The sequence below is a fragment of the Arvicola amphibius genome, chromosome 7 (assembly GCF_903992535.2).
Source record: "Arvicola amphibius chromosome 7, mArvAmp1.2, whole genome shotgun sequence".
NCBI lineage: Eukaryota > Metazoa > Chordata > Mammalia > Rodentia > Cricetidae > Arvicola > Arvicola amphibius.
In genome coordinates, this window is record NC_052053.1 from 99,044,854 (window position 1) to 99,060,431 (window position 15,578).

The window sequence follows — 15,578 nt, forward strand, 5'->3', positions numbered from 1 at the left end:
CACTAAAGTTCTGGACCTGCCTTCCCCTGCCAGGAGTCCTAAGAAGGTGAGCTACAGGAGCTGCCGCTCTTCCGTGAAATGGGTCAGGGACATGCGTGAGGTTGTTTTGTCACATAAGTGACATGTGGCACTTCCGCAAAAGCAGCGACATAACTCACAGCTAAGAGTGAGTGTGTGGGAAGCACAGCAAGCCTGCGGCATAGGAATGATTTCAATCCCTGCAACATGAACTAGAAGTGGGATGCTTCCAGAGTGACGCTCAGTGTGAGGGCGGCGGAGGAATTCTAGCTACATTAAACGGATCCTTCAAAGTTGCTGGTTTTGGACTGGGTAGGGGAAACAAGCAGATACCATCTGAATTTTTTCTTAAAGGAGATATTTGATGAAGCAAGTAACCTTCACAGAAACTTTGCATTCTGGAGGAGGCGTGTGTGTGTGTTTTCGTATGTAAACATTTGCTAACATGTGTGAAGGGGTGTCATTTCTCAGCACCTTTTTTGGTTGTTTCTTGGGACAGTCTCTCAGAACTTGCCAATTTGCCAAACATGTTAGGATGGTCAGCCAGCCTTGGGGATGCCCTCACCTGTCTCTACCTTCCAAGAGCTGGGATTACAAGCTTGTTACACCACAGTCATGTCAGGTTTCTTTAAATGTGCAGATTGAACTCGGTTCCCAACAGAGTCATCTTCCCCGCCCCTCTGTGGAGATCTGAGCACAAAGCTGCAATGGCTTTTAGGACTCGATTTATGACTCAAGATGAACAGCTCTAACTCCAGGGTTATCCTGCCCAGGTCAGGGAAGGAAATCATTAATCAAAAGGTGACAGGTGATTTACTCCAGGTGAGCCAACTGCACAAAGGGAAGCAATGGGCCTGGGTGGAGAAAGAATATTTCTCTTGTGTCCCATGAGGAAGAACCTCTAAGAGATGGTCTAACTTGATTCTTCTTCTTCTTCTTCTTCTTCTTCTTCTTCTTCTTCTTCTTCTTCTTCTTCTTCTTCTTCTTCTTCTTCTTCTTCTTCTTCTTCTTCTTCTTCTTCTTCTTCTATATTTATTTATTTATTTATTTATTATGTATACAATATTCTGTCTGTGTGTATGCCTGCAGGCCAGAAGAGGGCACCAGACCCCATTAGAGATGGTTGTGAGCCACCATGTGGTTGCTGGGAATCGAACTCAGGACCTTTGGAAGAGCAGGCAATGCTCTTAACCTCTGAGCCAAATCTCCAGCCCCCTTCTTCTTCTTCTACTTCTTCTTCTTCTTCTCCTTCTCCTTCCTCTTCCTCTTCCTTCTCCTCCTCCTCCTTCTTCCCCTTCCCCTCCTCCTCCTCTTCCTCTTCCCTCTTCTCCTCCTCCTCCTTAGTGACCAGACAGACTTGTACAAAACTGAACAAGCTGCCTAAACTTGAACCTTGGGGCTGCTGAGATGGAGCTAATTCCTGCCTCAGAGAAGTTTGCTAGGCTGATAAACACACATGGCCAGCCCTTCAGACTTGCCAGAACCGGTATAAGATACTGGGGAGACAGCGACAATTTTGTAGGTCACTTATATAATACACAGGGGGGGCAATTCAACCTTGTAGTTGCTCAGCACATGTCTGTTCCCTCCCTTTAGTATCTGTGCCACCTGGGAACCTACTGTTCACAGTTCCTTGTCCTAGGCCTTCAGACCTCATGGTACACAGCACTTCATAACCTCAAAAATGGTTTCACACAGAAGGACAACGTTTGGTGTTTTCACACTTGCTCATTAGAACTATAGGCATTCTGTGGAGAGCATGCAGGGAGGGCGTGGGTGATCTGGAGCTCACACTGCACTTCAGCTAAGGTGACCATTCTTGTATTGGCTTTCTATCCTGCATTCTAAGACAGATCCAACCTATTTGCTGAACGCCCCTAACATGCCTGATAAGGTTGCAGGGTCCAAGGACACAGCAGCAAATAGATCAAAGATGGCTGCAGTCCAGATTCTATACAACAGCATGGGAGGCACCCAATGGATGGTAAACACAGCAAGCTATTTATTACCTTGTGTGCAATAAGTGTCTCAGGAACGTAAACGTGAAGCAAGGAGGGCTATGAGTGTAAGCAGGGTGGACGGCATGGAGAAGGTAACAAGTGGGAGGGTCACACAGTAATGGGGAGACTGGGGGCAGGGAGAGTGAACAGATGTTTGGCTGAAGCATGGAGTCAGAGCAGGAGGAAAAAAGATGAGGAAGAAGGTGCTGGTGGGTGCCCTGTTGGGGACTGAGTATAAAGGCAGTCACTTCAGTGTTTGGGGCAGAGGGACAAGGCCTTTGGACTCATGTCACAAAACAGAATGGTTCGCTGCAAGAACCCCGGCCGCGGCCTCCATGAGGTTACAGAAAGGTGGAGAAGCTTTACTTTTCTGTGCAGTGGTCTTCTTGGGTATCTTGGCAGATGAGGAAGGTAATGTCTGCCCTGTGTCACTGAGAACTGTCCCTTGAGGAGGTTTACAGTGTTATCTGAGGGCCCAGGAGGCAAGAGGCTGAGAATTATGTCCTCACAGTGCCCGCACTTGGTCACGGATATGTGGCTGGACACCGAGGGCTGTGTACCTTTCCTGTCTATTCGAGGATCATTGTCATGAAGAATGAAAAGAAGACCACCTGGAGAGACTTTGGTTGGGGAAATTAGTATTTTATTTGCTAAGGTTATACATTAAGAGAAAAAAAAAAGGAAAAAAGGAAGTTTCCCTTAGGCTCGAATCACTTTCTGGATCTTACTGGATCCCACATATAAACCACAGCAGGTCAGTGAACGTGTGTGTGTGTGTGTGTGTGGATGTGGACCAGGCCTTCCCATTCAAAAGTTCCTCCCCTGCCTCGTGCCTCAACAAGGACCCATGCGCTCCTCTCGGCACATCCACACCAGATATTCCACATCCACTCACCCGGGGAAAAAGGATCCACCTGAAGTGGTCTGGGTAGAGTTGCGACTTGGCCAGACACTGAGTAGACACAGACAGGCCCTCAGCCAGGTCTGGGGCTCAGGCCAGGGGCCTTTGGGAACGGGCTTCCTGGCAGGCCCGGGATCATTGGAAAGGAGTTCCCGAGACAGCTCCAGGAAGGAAGAGAGGGGACGCTTTGCCTGTCCCTGTCCACTAGCGTCTTTATTTATTTCTCTTTACTCTGGAGGAAAACTCACCTCGCTTTGTTTCTCCCAGGTTGATTTAACAAAGCTTAGGCGACTGTTTTCCTGCTTAAGGCTCCTCGGTTCGCCTGGTCCCTTCCCTTCAGCGGAAGGCTTGCTGCGCCGATGCCTCTGTCTTGTCCACACACCTTAGTGGCTCTCTCTGTAGCCCTTCAGGGTCCTCCACTCCCCTAACGCCTGGTGGCACGCTGCCCTTCCTCTGTATCACGTTTCCCGCCATACCCCACGCCCTTTGTGCTGAATTCGAGGTTCATTAGAATTAGAGCTTTGGCGATCAGCCCCAGCTGAGAAGGAATGTCAGCTGAAATTAATGAGAAGCCGGAATAAGAGCATTTTAGAACTGAGCTTGGTTGCTCTCAACCCAGCCCCCGGGAGAAGCGTGAACGTTTACATTCGGCCATAGCTGATGTTGAGAAATGGACCATAGGTTTAGAATAGAGACCCCTCTAAGTGCTTCGCCAGGAAGCAATTGTTGACAGTGAGCATACACTTTCTTTGAACAGCAGCCTTTGTGTTTCTAAAGTAGTTCACTTCTTATTTCTCTCGCTGACTTTGACCAGACTCCTCACAATCCACCAGTCTGAGATCCCCCCAGTAGAGACATTTTTCCTTCCAAAGTCTCCAAAAGTTCCACTAGTAAAAAAAAAAAAAAAAAATTTAAAATAACAGTAAACTAAAATGTTAGGGTGGGGGGGGGTGGTGCTTTTTGAGCCAGGGTTTCCTATCGTCCACTCTAACCTTAATCCACACAGCAGAGGCTGGTCTAGAATCACGGGTATTCCTGCCTCTTCCTCCTGAGTGCTATAATTATAGGCACATAGGCAGGCGCCTCTATGTTCAGCCTAAAATCTTAAAAATAATAAAGCAGTTTATATCACTTTATTGAAAGCAGTGACAATGTGTTGTTTCTAACAAAGCATTCTTTAAAAAAAAAAAAAATCCTTTCTTGGTTCATTCCTGGTTTGTTCTTAGCTTCTTTTTCAAAAGTACACAGTAGTTGAAAGTACACAGTAGTTGCAGGAGTTAGTGGCCAGTTCTCTGTTTAGTAACTTTGCACCTCTCTTCCTTCTCTGCCTTACCATGTCCCTGCTGTACTGCATCCCATATATATATATATATATATATATATATATATATACACACACACACACACACACACACACACACACACACACAATCAGATATCTGCCAGGAAAATTCACCAAGTAAAACATACATGACAAATATTAATAATAATTAAATCTAGGTAAGGTTATTTGTGTGTTTGTTACCTGACTTTCCCTTGAAATGTTTTGCAGTAAATTAAAGCAAGAAAAGAAAAACTCACCAACTTTGCGGGTGGCGTGGGGGGTCTCTCTAAGTAGCTCTCGCTGTTCTGGAACGACCTCTAAGTAGACCAAGCTAGCCTCGAACTCACAGAGGTCTATCTGTGTCTGCCTCCCAAATCTGGAGATTAAAGGCATGTGCTACCGTGCGAGGCCCCGCCAACTTGTAAGAAGACATCCCAAGAGTCCAGGACTAGGCAAAGTCTCAGTTCAAGCCAACCCTTGTCTTCCTAGGGCTTCCCAGGCCCTCACTGGAGAAGGCTGATCACAGGAACAACAGTAGGGTCTAGTGGGGGGTGAAGGTGGGAGTGGGTGCATGCGTCAGTGGTAAAACATTTTCTCAGACTGTGTGGGACCTGGGGTCCCATCCCCAATACTCCAAAGAGAAGCTATGGCTGGAGAGCATTGTTTCTCAAACACTCTTCTTGGCCCTCACCACAGTCTTCTGACATGTTCTCACATTACAGATGAGGCCATCGAGAGGTACTAACCAGTTAGTACTAGCTAGCTGTACTAACGCTCAGTTCTGACTTTCTTACTAGGCAGAGACTCTGTTCTAGGTACCAGCATGTATCTATTAATCATACCCTTACAAAAGCAGTAAGTGGTGGACTAGACCATGAACCCAGGAAGTCCTCCCAGGGCCTGAATAGGCACATAGATCCATCCTCACATGATCATGTAAGACATTAGTTTCCAAGAGAGGGAAACTGGCTGCCTCCAGGGTGTGTTCAGCCAGAGAACAGATCTATTCGTCTTCATCATTCCATTTTGTTGGTTTGCTTGGTTTTTTTGTTTTTTGTTTTGTTTTTTTGCTTGTTTGTTTTGTTTTTCGAGACAGGATTTTTCTGTGGCATCCTGGCTGTCCTGGAACTGCCTATGTAGACCAAGCTGGCCCCGAACCCACAGAGATCCGCCTACCTCTGCCTCTAGGGTGCTGGGATTAAAGACATGCACCACCATACCCGGCCTACACTATCAAGATTTACTTAAGACTTCAGAGATATTTTATCTAACATTCAGATCTGTTGTGGAATATTAGTTTAAGATGTGTTGCGTTTGTTTATGCTGTGGAACATTTGTTTAATGATGCAGAGGTGTGTTGCATTCTTTTAGGTTGCATTTTTGTTTAACTCTGTGAAGCTGTGTTACTCTGCCCCCTCCCTAAACCCTGTGTGCCAGTTGGGTGATGTGGCTTAAAGCTCACAGCATAGGAAGTCTATGGAATATGGAAGATACAAACCCCAAATATGGAAGGAATTCTCAGAGCTACAAGTCTACTGAGCTGGTTGACTGGGCTGAGCAGCTCGGTTTTAATCCAGCGATTTAGAGGCTGGCTTAACCAGTGATGATCAGTAATTGCGCCATTCATGTCGTCTTCGGCCTTCCTGTGGGTCTTCCCAGGTGCTGTACTTAGGCTTCTGCTAGTGATAAAAAAGATAGGTGGTTGCTGATTAACCCCGGAGGGGCCCAGAGGACTGGGAGAAAGCCAAGCTGGCTTCTGCTTTGTCTCTGCGTCAACCTCCCAGCTGTTAGATTGGAAATGACTGTGGAGTTTGGATGGCGGTGCTGGCATGAGAGGCTGGACAAAGCCCAGATGGGTTCTCGGGTCCCAGAGGACAGCCAATGGCAATAGACATCAACCTCAGACTCTAAATGGAATGAGCAGGGACCTGGAAGGGGTCCAGAAGGACCGGCTCTACAATCCTAGAGCAGCAGGTTTAGGGCCATAGCTAAACCTTTGCTGGCATCAGACTCCGAGAGGAGAACGCTGCCGTTTTAGTGGGGAGATCAAAGTGTCAGTCACATGAAGAGGTAGACTGATGATCCGCGTTGACATACTCAGGGCTCCGGGCAGGGCTTGGGGAGGCTGACTTCTACTTCCTAACTCCATAGCCACGCCGACGTATATGGAAAGATTAGAATTTGAAGGCAGGCTGCAGAGGACTTCAGTGGTCTGATGAGGCACTAAAGATAGACCTGTCCAGTGACTAAATGGGAAAACCGAGGGTCTGCAATTCAGCTTTCCCCGTATTCCTTGGTGTCTGAACTCACAGAGAACAACTGAGAGCAGCTGAAAAGAGGGCAGCGTACACACACGACTAGTCTTCCAAAATCATGAAGATGTGTGAGTAACTTCAGAGTTTCGGGTGTTTTGGGAAGATACACTTGGCAAACATTTAATCTGAAACGAGTCCTTCGGTTGCGTTCCAGACTTCAGTCTGAAAGCAAATGGCTTGGGTGTTTTTAGTTACCTGGCACCAGGTATTTGGGAGCTGAATGGAGGGAGACGAGGATATTCCCCAGTTACTCGGCCAGAGTTCCCAAGTGGACACTTCTTTTTGGCTTGTGATTTTGGAGAACCTGGAAATCACTCTACGGATTGGGAGGGGAAAGGTACTGGGCCTCAGGAGGGAAACAGGGTTTTCTTTAGTAGAAAGGGCTTTATTTTCATCTCTATTTACTTGTATTCTTTTTTGTTGTTGTTGTTTTTATTTTTTGAAACAGGGTTTCATAGTGTAGCCTTGGCTGTCCTAGAACTCACTCTGTAGACCAGGCTGGCTTCAAACTCACAGAGATCTGCTTGCCTTTGCCCTCCCCACCCCCGCCACCGAGTGCTGGGATTCAAGGTGTGTGCCATCACTGCCAGCTATTTCTTTGTATTCTTACATAACATAACTTATATTAACAGGGCCCATGTTAACATGGACATCTGGGGTTGGGAGATTGAGAAAGGATAATTTTTTTGGCTGTGACAGGGTATAAGGGACAGGATGGGGAGGAAGAAGTGAGAGACGGAGTAGCCCTGCAGAATCCTGTTAAAGGATACTAGAGTTCATGGCTGCCTTGGCCTTTCTCAACCCCTCTGATGGGAGCAGCCTTGCTCACAGCTGCTTCCTTGGCAGTCATGTTTTCAATTCTCCAGCCCACACCACCGCTGAGGCTTGCTAGTGGCCAGAGGTGCTGAGACGCAGGAAGAGGAGCCTGAGCCGTCAAGTTCTTTTTTTTTTAAAAAAAATATTTATTTATTTAGTATGTATACAATATTCTGTCTGTGTGTATGCCTGCAGGCCAGAAGAGGGCACCAGACCCCATTACAGATGGTTGTGAGCCACCATGTGGTTGCTGGGGATTGAACTCAGGACCTTTGGAAGAGCAGGCAATGCTCTTAACCTCTGAGCGGAATGCTAACCAAGCGGGGTTGGGAAGGGGGCCGTTGGAGGGGAGGGACTCAGCTGAAAGGCTCAAGTACAGAACTACAGACCTCAGGACACTCACTCCGGACAGTGAGTTCTCAGGATGCTCCCAGAGGCGCCACTCACACCCTTAACAACACGTCACTTTTTACCTGCAGGGATGTATGCTTGTTTTCCAAATGAAAAGGGCCCACCTTATCTCAACAGGTGTTTGTCTTCTCTGTAGGTAGGGAAGAATGCATAGGCTGGCTGTCTTAACACAGTCAAGCCCATAGTTTACTTGGAAGTTGTTTGTATGCTTGAAATGAGGCTTTCTCTAGGAAGCGGGGTGGCCTAATTTCTCCCCTTGCTCTTGGGATGTGAGAGCAAGCTAAGGCTGTGCGCAGGTCCTAAAGAAAGGAAGTCTTGGCATCTATAAAAACAGGTTTGGTCCTAAGAAGTCTTTCTTAAGTTACTAGGCTCCAGATCTGTGACTCTGGTGTGTGTGTGTGTGGGGGGGGGGGGGGACGGACGGACCCTGAAACCATGTCTTTACCCAGAGGAAGCAAAGGGGTGTGGCAGCCTTGTGGGCTCATCATTTCTCAGCTCTGATTTCAGGGCTCTGAAAGGCTGAACGGGATGGAAAACGAAGGACAGCTCTTGTCAATACAAGGCCTCATCTATTATGTCCGCAGCCTCTCGGAAATGTCCCCCGGCAAGGCTGCCATCGGCACTTGACTGGAAACACATGGACAGAATCCGCTCAGAGCAGGGATTCATTATTGAGAATAATGAGGGAAAGTTTTTACCACCAACCCCCAGCTGATTTCTGGAAATCACAGGGCTTAGAGGGGATCTGAATCATGTCTAATAAGAAGGGAGGAATGGAGGCACATTTCCAAAACCTTTTCACACAAAGTCAGATGGTCCCAGGCAGTTCCGAGTCAGCTGTTTTATCTTCAGAGCATTGGGCAGAGCAGGACACAACTCCTTCTAACTTGCCCTTCTTTCCCAGAGTTATTGGTAGCTAAAAGCATGGAGAGAAAAGGACTATGAGTTCATCGGTCCTCTTTGGTTCTGTCTCTCTTTTCAAAGAGGTCTCCCTCCCTCAGCACGGCTCCACTGAGATAGTTGATGTATGCCAAGCAAGCTAAGGAGAGGATACACATAAGGAGTGACTTTGGGAGGAGACCCATGCCAGTACAGTGAGGCAGATGTTTGGTGGGGTCACTAGCATGGCGTTCTCTTCAGGGGAGTTTGTCTCTCCTGCTCTCTTCTGGTGAGGCTGCGTGAGTGTGAGGTCTGGAAGAAGTGGGGTGAGTCATTCTTGGGGGTAGAACTTAATTGCCAGTGCACACACACACACACACCCTTGGAGGCTAGAGAGCTTGGAGGATTCTCTGGAGTGTACAGGTTGTTACAGGTGTGTAGGAGCTGCTGCTAAGGGTCCAGGGGTCTGACCTTGCATCCCTTTGGGAGACCAGCAAGAGCTCTTGGTCACTAAGCTATCTTCAAGGCCTCTTGGTCACTTTTTAAATCCCCATCCCCCACCAAAGTGGCAATGTGGACAGGGACGCCGCCACTGACGTGCCACAGGGAGTCATCTCATGCATGGGAGCATGTCCAGAGTCTCTCAGGCTCACTCAGACTTTAAGTCACTGGTGTTTGGGCAGCAAAATCAAATCTCTAATGATTTATACTTGGTCATTTGTTGACTTTCTTTCTTTCCAGGACTGTATGGGGTGCTGGGAAGTATGGTTCATCTGATCTGCTTTCAGCAGAATTCAGGGATGCAGGCATTGTTTTCTTTCTGTCTTGGCTTATTCAGCTGAGAATTATGATGGATCCTTCTATCTAAAAAGAGACCTCCACTGTTGAAGTGTGAACTTCAGAGGAGTAAGGGTGGTCCTTCCAAAGCTCTGAACCAAAGCGATGTCCGTGAGACTGAAACCAATCTTTATTGACTCTCCCGGGTGGTGCTAACACCCAAGAGCATTCCTCATAATCAGCTACTTTGTCTTTGTTTCTTTCCCATCCTTATTCTCTGTTTCTAGAACTATCTTTGAGCAAGCTGAGGTTTTGACAGACAGGCTTTTGCAATCCTGTCTAAGCAGCTTTGCTTTGTTCATAGCAGAGAGTTTAAAAGACAGCGAATATAGTGTGCCGTGTCTCTGGGACAATCTAGATCTTCTGAATATTCCCCGGGACTGAAGTGCCTCAACAGGACAGATAAAAGTACCCCTATCCATAGAGAGGTATATATACATAAAAGTATATATATGGCATCATCCGTAGAAGTAATACTAATACGAGATATCCTGCTAGCACATCCTGGGTAGCAGCAGCCTGGCAGCTTCTCTCCCGCGCATCTTTCCTGAGTGTGTCTCCCAGTATTTGCACAGTGATGGGCTGACACTTCCATTATCTTCCTCAGCCCCAGGCCCAGGCTTGTGCAGCCACTACTCAGAGCAACAGATCCAGTTAGCAGTGTTTCTTCTGTAATTATGTGAATAACAACCATTGGTTTCTAAAGTGGTATAGGGTTTGCTGAGTACGCTAGTGAACTAGGCAGGAATAAGAGGCGGTCATAGCTGCAAACAAAGATATTACATGGGCAAATGGCTTGGGTTAAATCCCCACCCATCTTTTCCATCAAGAGATTGATCCCTGCTCCCATTAGTACAGAAAGAACACTATGATAACCAACCTCACCAGAAACGATCACTACAACTAAGTGTGTGCAGTGTGTCACACACCATGCAGTGCTCGGTGTGAGTTGTCACAGTGTCCAGGCCTGTCCCAACAGCATGTGGCAGAAGAAAGGGTTGTGTGGATTTGCCAAGCCCTGGGTATAGAGTTCTCAGAGCCTTCTGGGTACAAAACCAAAAATCAATCAATCAATAAACAAATAAACAGAAGAAGCCAATAGGAGTCTCCAGGGTGTGAAGCCACTTAGCCAGTTGTTCACATTGTGGTCAGGGGATGTCCTTCTTTTGTAAAACCTTCTCAGGTACTTTTTTTTTTTTTTTTTTTTTTTGGTTTTTCGAGACAGGGTTTCTCTGTGGCTTTGGAGCCTGTCCTGGAACTAGCTCTTGTAGACCAGGCTGGTCTCAAACTCTCAGAGATCCGCCTGCCTCTGCCTCCCGAGTGCTGGGATTAAAGGCGTGCGCCACCACCGCCCGGCTCTCAGGTACTTTTGAGTGATCCATTTGAATGCATGGAGTGCTTCACTTTTCTGTTTTAGTTTAGTCAAAGTGGAGAGAGACCCAAGTAAGAGCAACAGAGAATAAACATTTTTCCAAAAGTGGAGAAAACATTATCTTTTCTTCACCTATTACAAGGTCCGAAGCTGACACTCCTATTAAAAAAAGCAAGCTAGACATGTGAATGGTTTATATATGTACTTACTTTTTTTCTTCTTTCAAACCAAAGGTATCTATTAAGTGATGTGTGTGTGTGTGTGTGTGTGTGTGTCTGTCTGTCTGTCTGTCTGTGTGTATCTGTCTGTCTGTAAACACTGGAGTAAATGTGTCCTCAAAAGAGACAAAAAAGATGCTGCTCTTGCCAGACCCAAGACCACCCCCAAAGAAGGGCAAAAGAAAGGAAGGAAGAAGAGAAGACAGAGAGAACCTCCTGAGAGCGCCCATCATTAGGGGCAGGTTCATGCAGCCATATTTTTGGGGCTCTGCAGCCTGAAGATGGCTGCCCTGCCAGCATATGCAAAACTGGTTTCCCTGTGACCCCTGATAAGTGGAAGTGAAGCCAAGTACTGGGGACATGAAAAGGCCATAAGGAGAGGGGAAGAGAGGTGTCACTGGGAAGAAAAGCGTCAGCGTGAGGAGGTAGCTTCCAGCTAGCTTGGGCCAGCCAGTCAGTCCAAACAGATGTTGTCCTGCTAATACCAATTTGGGGAAGCATGAGAAGAAATATCCACCTCCTTCTCAAGCAGGCCTGGCAGACAGATCTGGGAGAGCCGGCTCTGATAAGACTCTTATGCAACTGGTTTTTTGTCAGCTGTCCAAGAATCTTACGAGTAGAGTGTCTCAGTCTCCCTATGCTGGGCACCAAACATTGTAGGCAGAAAACATTGGTACGTTTTCTTTCCCCATGGCAAGACCTCTACGGGAAAAGGCAGGTTAATGAGAGAAAAGCAAACACATCTATCTAATATGTTATATATGACACAGACTCCTTAGAAATGGCGACCCAAAGAAACAGGAAAACAAGTGGATTTTGTTTTTCTTTTTAAAGAGAGTGGGCAGAAGTCTGATTGGAGGTATGATCTAATGGCAGTAAGCTAGGAGCAGATCCAGCTGGCCTGCTGGCTCACAGTCTCTTCAACCCCACGCCTTGGAGAGATAAGAACATTCCTTTCCTCAGGGCCCAGGGAGGGCACCTCTTGGAGGATGTCTCTACCACCTACTTCAGGGGAAAGCTAGCTAGGTTTTATGGCCTGTTCAGGGGAAAGGAAGAGAGAGGGGAAGACATCAATCTTCCTTCTGCTGTTTCCTTATATATGGGGCTAGTGTATACTCATCAACATCTTCTCAAATATTCCTTTCTTGTCTTAAGCTGGCCAGTTTGTGTCATAAGAATGCATGAGAAATTTACATTCAATCAGCTTGGTTTGCACAAAGCATTCTATGGAAAAACCACAAGTTCTTGAAACGCCCCTCACTGGGAGGAAGCACATGGCTTCAGACTGGAGTAGTGGCCCTGGCAGTCTCTTCCAGACCTACACAAATCCTTTGGTTCCATCATGCCTGGCATGCCTGCTGGCTCCTTCCAGCCCAGCAAGATTCCTTGTGCTTTCCCTGCAGCACAGGGCTTCACTGTTATCTGTCATGTGACTTCATTCCGTTCTGTGGTATAGTTATTAGAATGAGTTTCCTTGTGATTCATTTACTGAGGGGAGCAAATGTTCTATTGTTTTATATTGTTATGTACTCAATAATTACTAAGCTGTTAGCAGAGTCAGTCTCTCATCACCCTCACCTCACATTTTGCATAGCACTCTCTCGGGTACCTATAGGAGGCAAGGAATGAGAAATGATGCTTATTCTACCTCCTATGACTTTGAAAATCTCCGAAGGGGGAGCAGGCAGTGGTTCCACAGTCTGAGACCACCAATAACTTTGATGGTAGGTTGCCAGAGGCTGGAAAGATTGTTGTTCACAATAATTTTATAGTTGGGTATGGTGGTGTATGTTTTTAATCCCAGTAATCTGGAGGTAGAGGTCAAGGCCAGCCTGGTCTTTATAGTGAGTCACAGGCCAGCCAGGGCTGCACAGTGAGACCCTGTCTCAATAAAAATAAAATAGCTTCATATTTATTCCTTTTCCTTCCTCTTCCTCTCTCTCTTGTTCTTTTTGTGTGTGCAATGTGTATGTGTAGAGGCCAGAGGACAACTTAGGGGAGCTGGTCCTTCTGACATGTGGGTTCTGGGTTCAAACTCAGGCTGTCAGACTCAGCGGCAAATATCCTTACCCACTGAGCCACTTTGCCAGCCCTGGAAAGATTCAACACTTGAATTTGAGGGTGCCTAAGCCCCCAAATGTTTGCACTGAACCAGCTCAATCTGAGACTTTGCCTAGGAGCCTCAGGGCAGTGGGAACTGGTGGGGTGGGCATCCAAGGGAAAGAACTGAATTATCCCATGGGTCACCAGTTGATTTATTTGCTAATTGAGTGGTCCAGCTCTGGGCTTCAACTCTAAAGAAATCACTTCATCCTTTATTAAATTCTGCAAGAATCTCACTCTTTGTTCTGCAAGGCTACACACAATATACCAGTGGAACGTGAATTTATACTTACAATAGTTACGCCACTAATGACCTTCCAAACAACACTAATACCATGCATGCTTTGCTTCGGAGCTGGATCCGAGCATGTCAGTGAGTTCTGAGGCCATCGACCTCCCTCTGACACAAGAGCAGACCCCCACCTCCATGCCCGCCTCCAGTGTCCCCCATGGTTCCACGCTTTCAGTTGTGAATCAGTTACTCTTTGGAGACCCCAATTCTTTTGCACCTATTCTTTTTATTTGCTGGACAATACTTTATTCGGAAATGTTCCCTTCTGTAATTACAAATCTTGTTAGTCCTCCTCCTCCTCTCCCCAGGGGGATTGTGGGGTTTAATTAATTAATGTGGTTAAACCGCTTTGAGGTGCATGGGTGAAAGGTGTTATGTAAGTGTAAATTATTATTATGGCTGCTGATACCCCACCGTGGTACAGCCCCGAGCCCCCCACATCTAGAGACCGGACAAAGCCTTCTTCATCTTCACCTTCCCTTCCGGGTCTGAAATCACAGTTGCCATCTCGATGGCAATCAACCAATTAATCCTCATTATGTTGGCTTCCGTTTCCTTTTTGCAGGCAGCACCCGTCTTGGTCTGGTTTCATTTCACACCCCCATCAGCTCTAGACAAAGGTCACAGTATCCCTACGGCCTCTCTTGGCCTAAAAGGAAAGAGAAAGAGAGAGAGAGAGAGAGAGAGAGAGAGAGAGAGAGAGAGAGAGAGAGAGAGAGAGAGAGAGAGAAAAGGAAAAATAAAAAGAAAATTTCATGAAATGTACTAGCTTCCCATTAGTAATCTAAATAAAGCATTTCCTTCAGCAACATCCCCCTCCCCCAGAGCCAACTCTGGCATGTTCCAGAGATACCCAGAGACAGCCCAGCCAGGGTTAAGGTCCAGCAACTCTGGCTTGACTCCCAAGAGTCACATACAAAAGGGGAAGTCTGTACTGGGTGGGAAGGACCATCCAAAGACACAGGAGCCCCTCTTTGGCTTTCTGTTACCCCCAAGTTTTCTCTGAGAAAGCCAGCTGCCATCTGTAGCCTCAGGAAACCCTCACAAAGGCCCAGATGTTTTATGCTACACCTAGCAAACCACAACCCTTAACAAATGCCCAGGACTTCCACAATGATGATAGTCATTGAAAACAGCCCTGTGGGGGAGACTTGGCCTCTCATAGAGACGCTGCTGACCAAAACACTCCTTACAAGGTTGTGCCTCAGGCCCTTTGTTAGAGTGGCTGCGGGCAAGCCTCGGGGGGTCATGTCTTCATCTGCCTTCATTTATCCTCTCTATTGAGCTCTTCAGGACATTGGTCAGTCTCTGTGGGAAATGATTTGAAGAGCAACAAAAGAATTTGGGCCCTTTGGGGGGCCTTCAGAATTCAGTAAACATCTGGACATGGAAGGCCAGGTTCTCAAGCCATCTCGAGGGGGAGATGTCAAAAGAGAGAAAGAGCTATGTGTGCACTGCAAGCGCTTAGTTTTGTGGTGACATTTGTTGTCCAGAGGCACAGAAGCCCCAGTAGGTAGATGGAAGATTTTTCAAAAGCTCCTCTATTTGTCAGGCTTGGTGAACGCAGTTCACCCTTTGTTGGGTCTCACGGCATATGTGAGGAACGGCAAGGTTCGCACGGCTAGGGAGCAGCGTCCGTGTGATGGACGGTCTGATTCGGTATGGTGTATGAGAAAAAAACTAAGTAAGGTGGAGTAAGTCTTGCTGGTAGTTGCTCAGCACTCCTGTCGCCCCTAAGATCTGTAAAGCACTTACCAGTCAAGGTAGCTTACCAGATGCTCAAGATGAACACATCTTAACTGACCAAAGCCAAAAAGCAATCAAACAAAAAACCAAACAGAAAACACAAAGAAAACAAAATAAAAACAAAGCTGAAAGAAAGGTAGAAAAAAAAAAAAAGAAAGAGGAGGAAGATGCGAAGGGATTTGCATTTCATCACGTGGGTGAGATTCACGACCTGAACTCTTGACTCCCAGTGTTCCCTTTATTGTTGAGTCAATCCATTTAGAACACATTAGTCAGCACGATTCAACGTTTGTCACTAACCAGCGTGGTGACAGAACTAATCAGCATCCCCCAGTTCCCCCAAATC

General features: G+C 46.8%; 1 protein-coding gene across 13 annotated transcripts in view; it reads right to left on the reverse strand.

Annotated features, from left to right (window-relative positions):
* Nucleotides 1–7,555: 7,555 nt before the first annotated feature.
* LOC119818468 (DNA repair protein RAD51 homolog 2-like) overlaps nucleotides 7,556–15,578 on the reverse strand; it is a 437,860-nt gene continuing 429,837 nt past the window's right edge. For 12 of the 13 annotated variants that reach the window (XR_005286130.1, XR_005286128.1, XR_005286126.1 and 9 more), the window contains one exon: nucleotides 13,693–14,135. Coding sequence is in view for 3 of the 13 variants with exons in the window: in XM_042055420.1 (XP_041911354.1) it covers nucleotides 14,119–14,135 (17 nt within the window). In the remaining 10 variants the exon portion in view is untranslated. Of the gene's footprint in view, nucleotides 8,702–13,692; nucleotides 14,136–15,578 lie in introns of those variants that run through there. The other variant, XR_005286124.1, reaches the window with a different exon arrangement.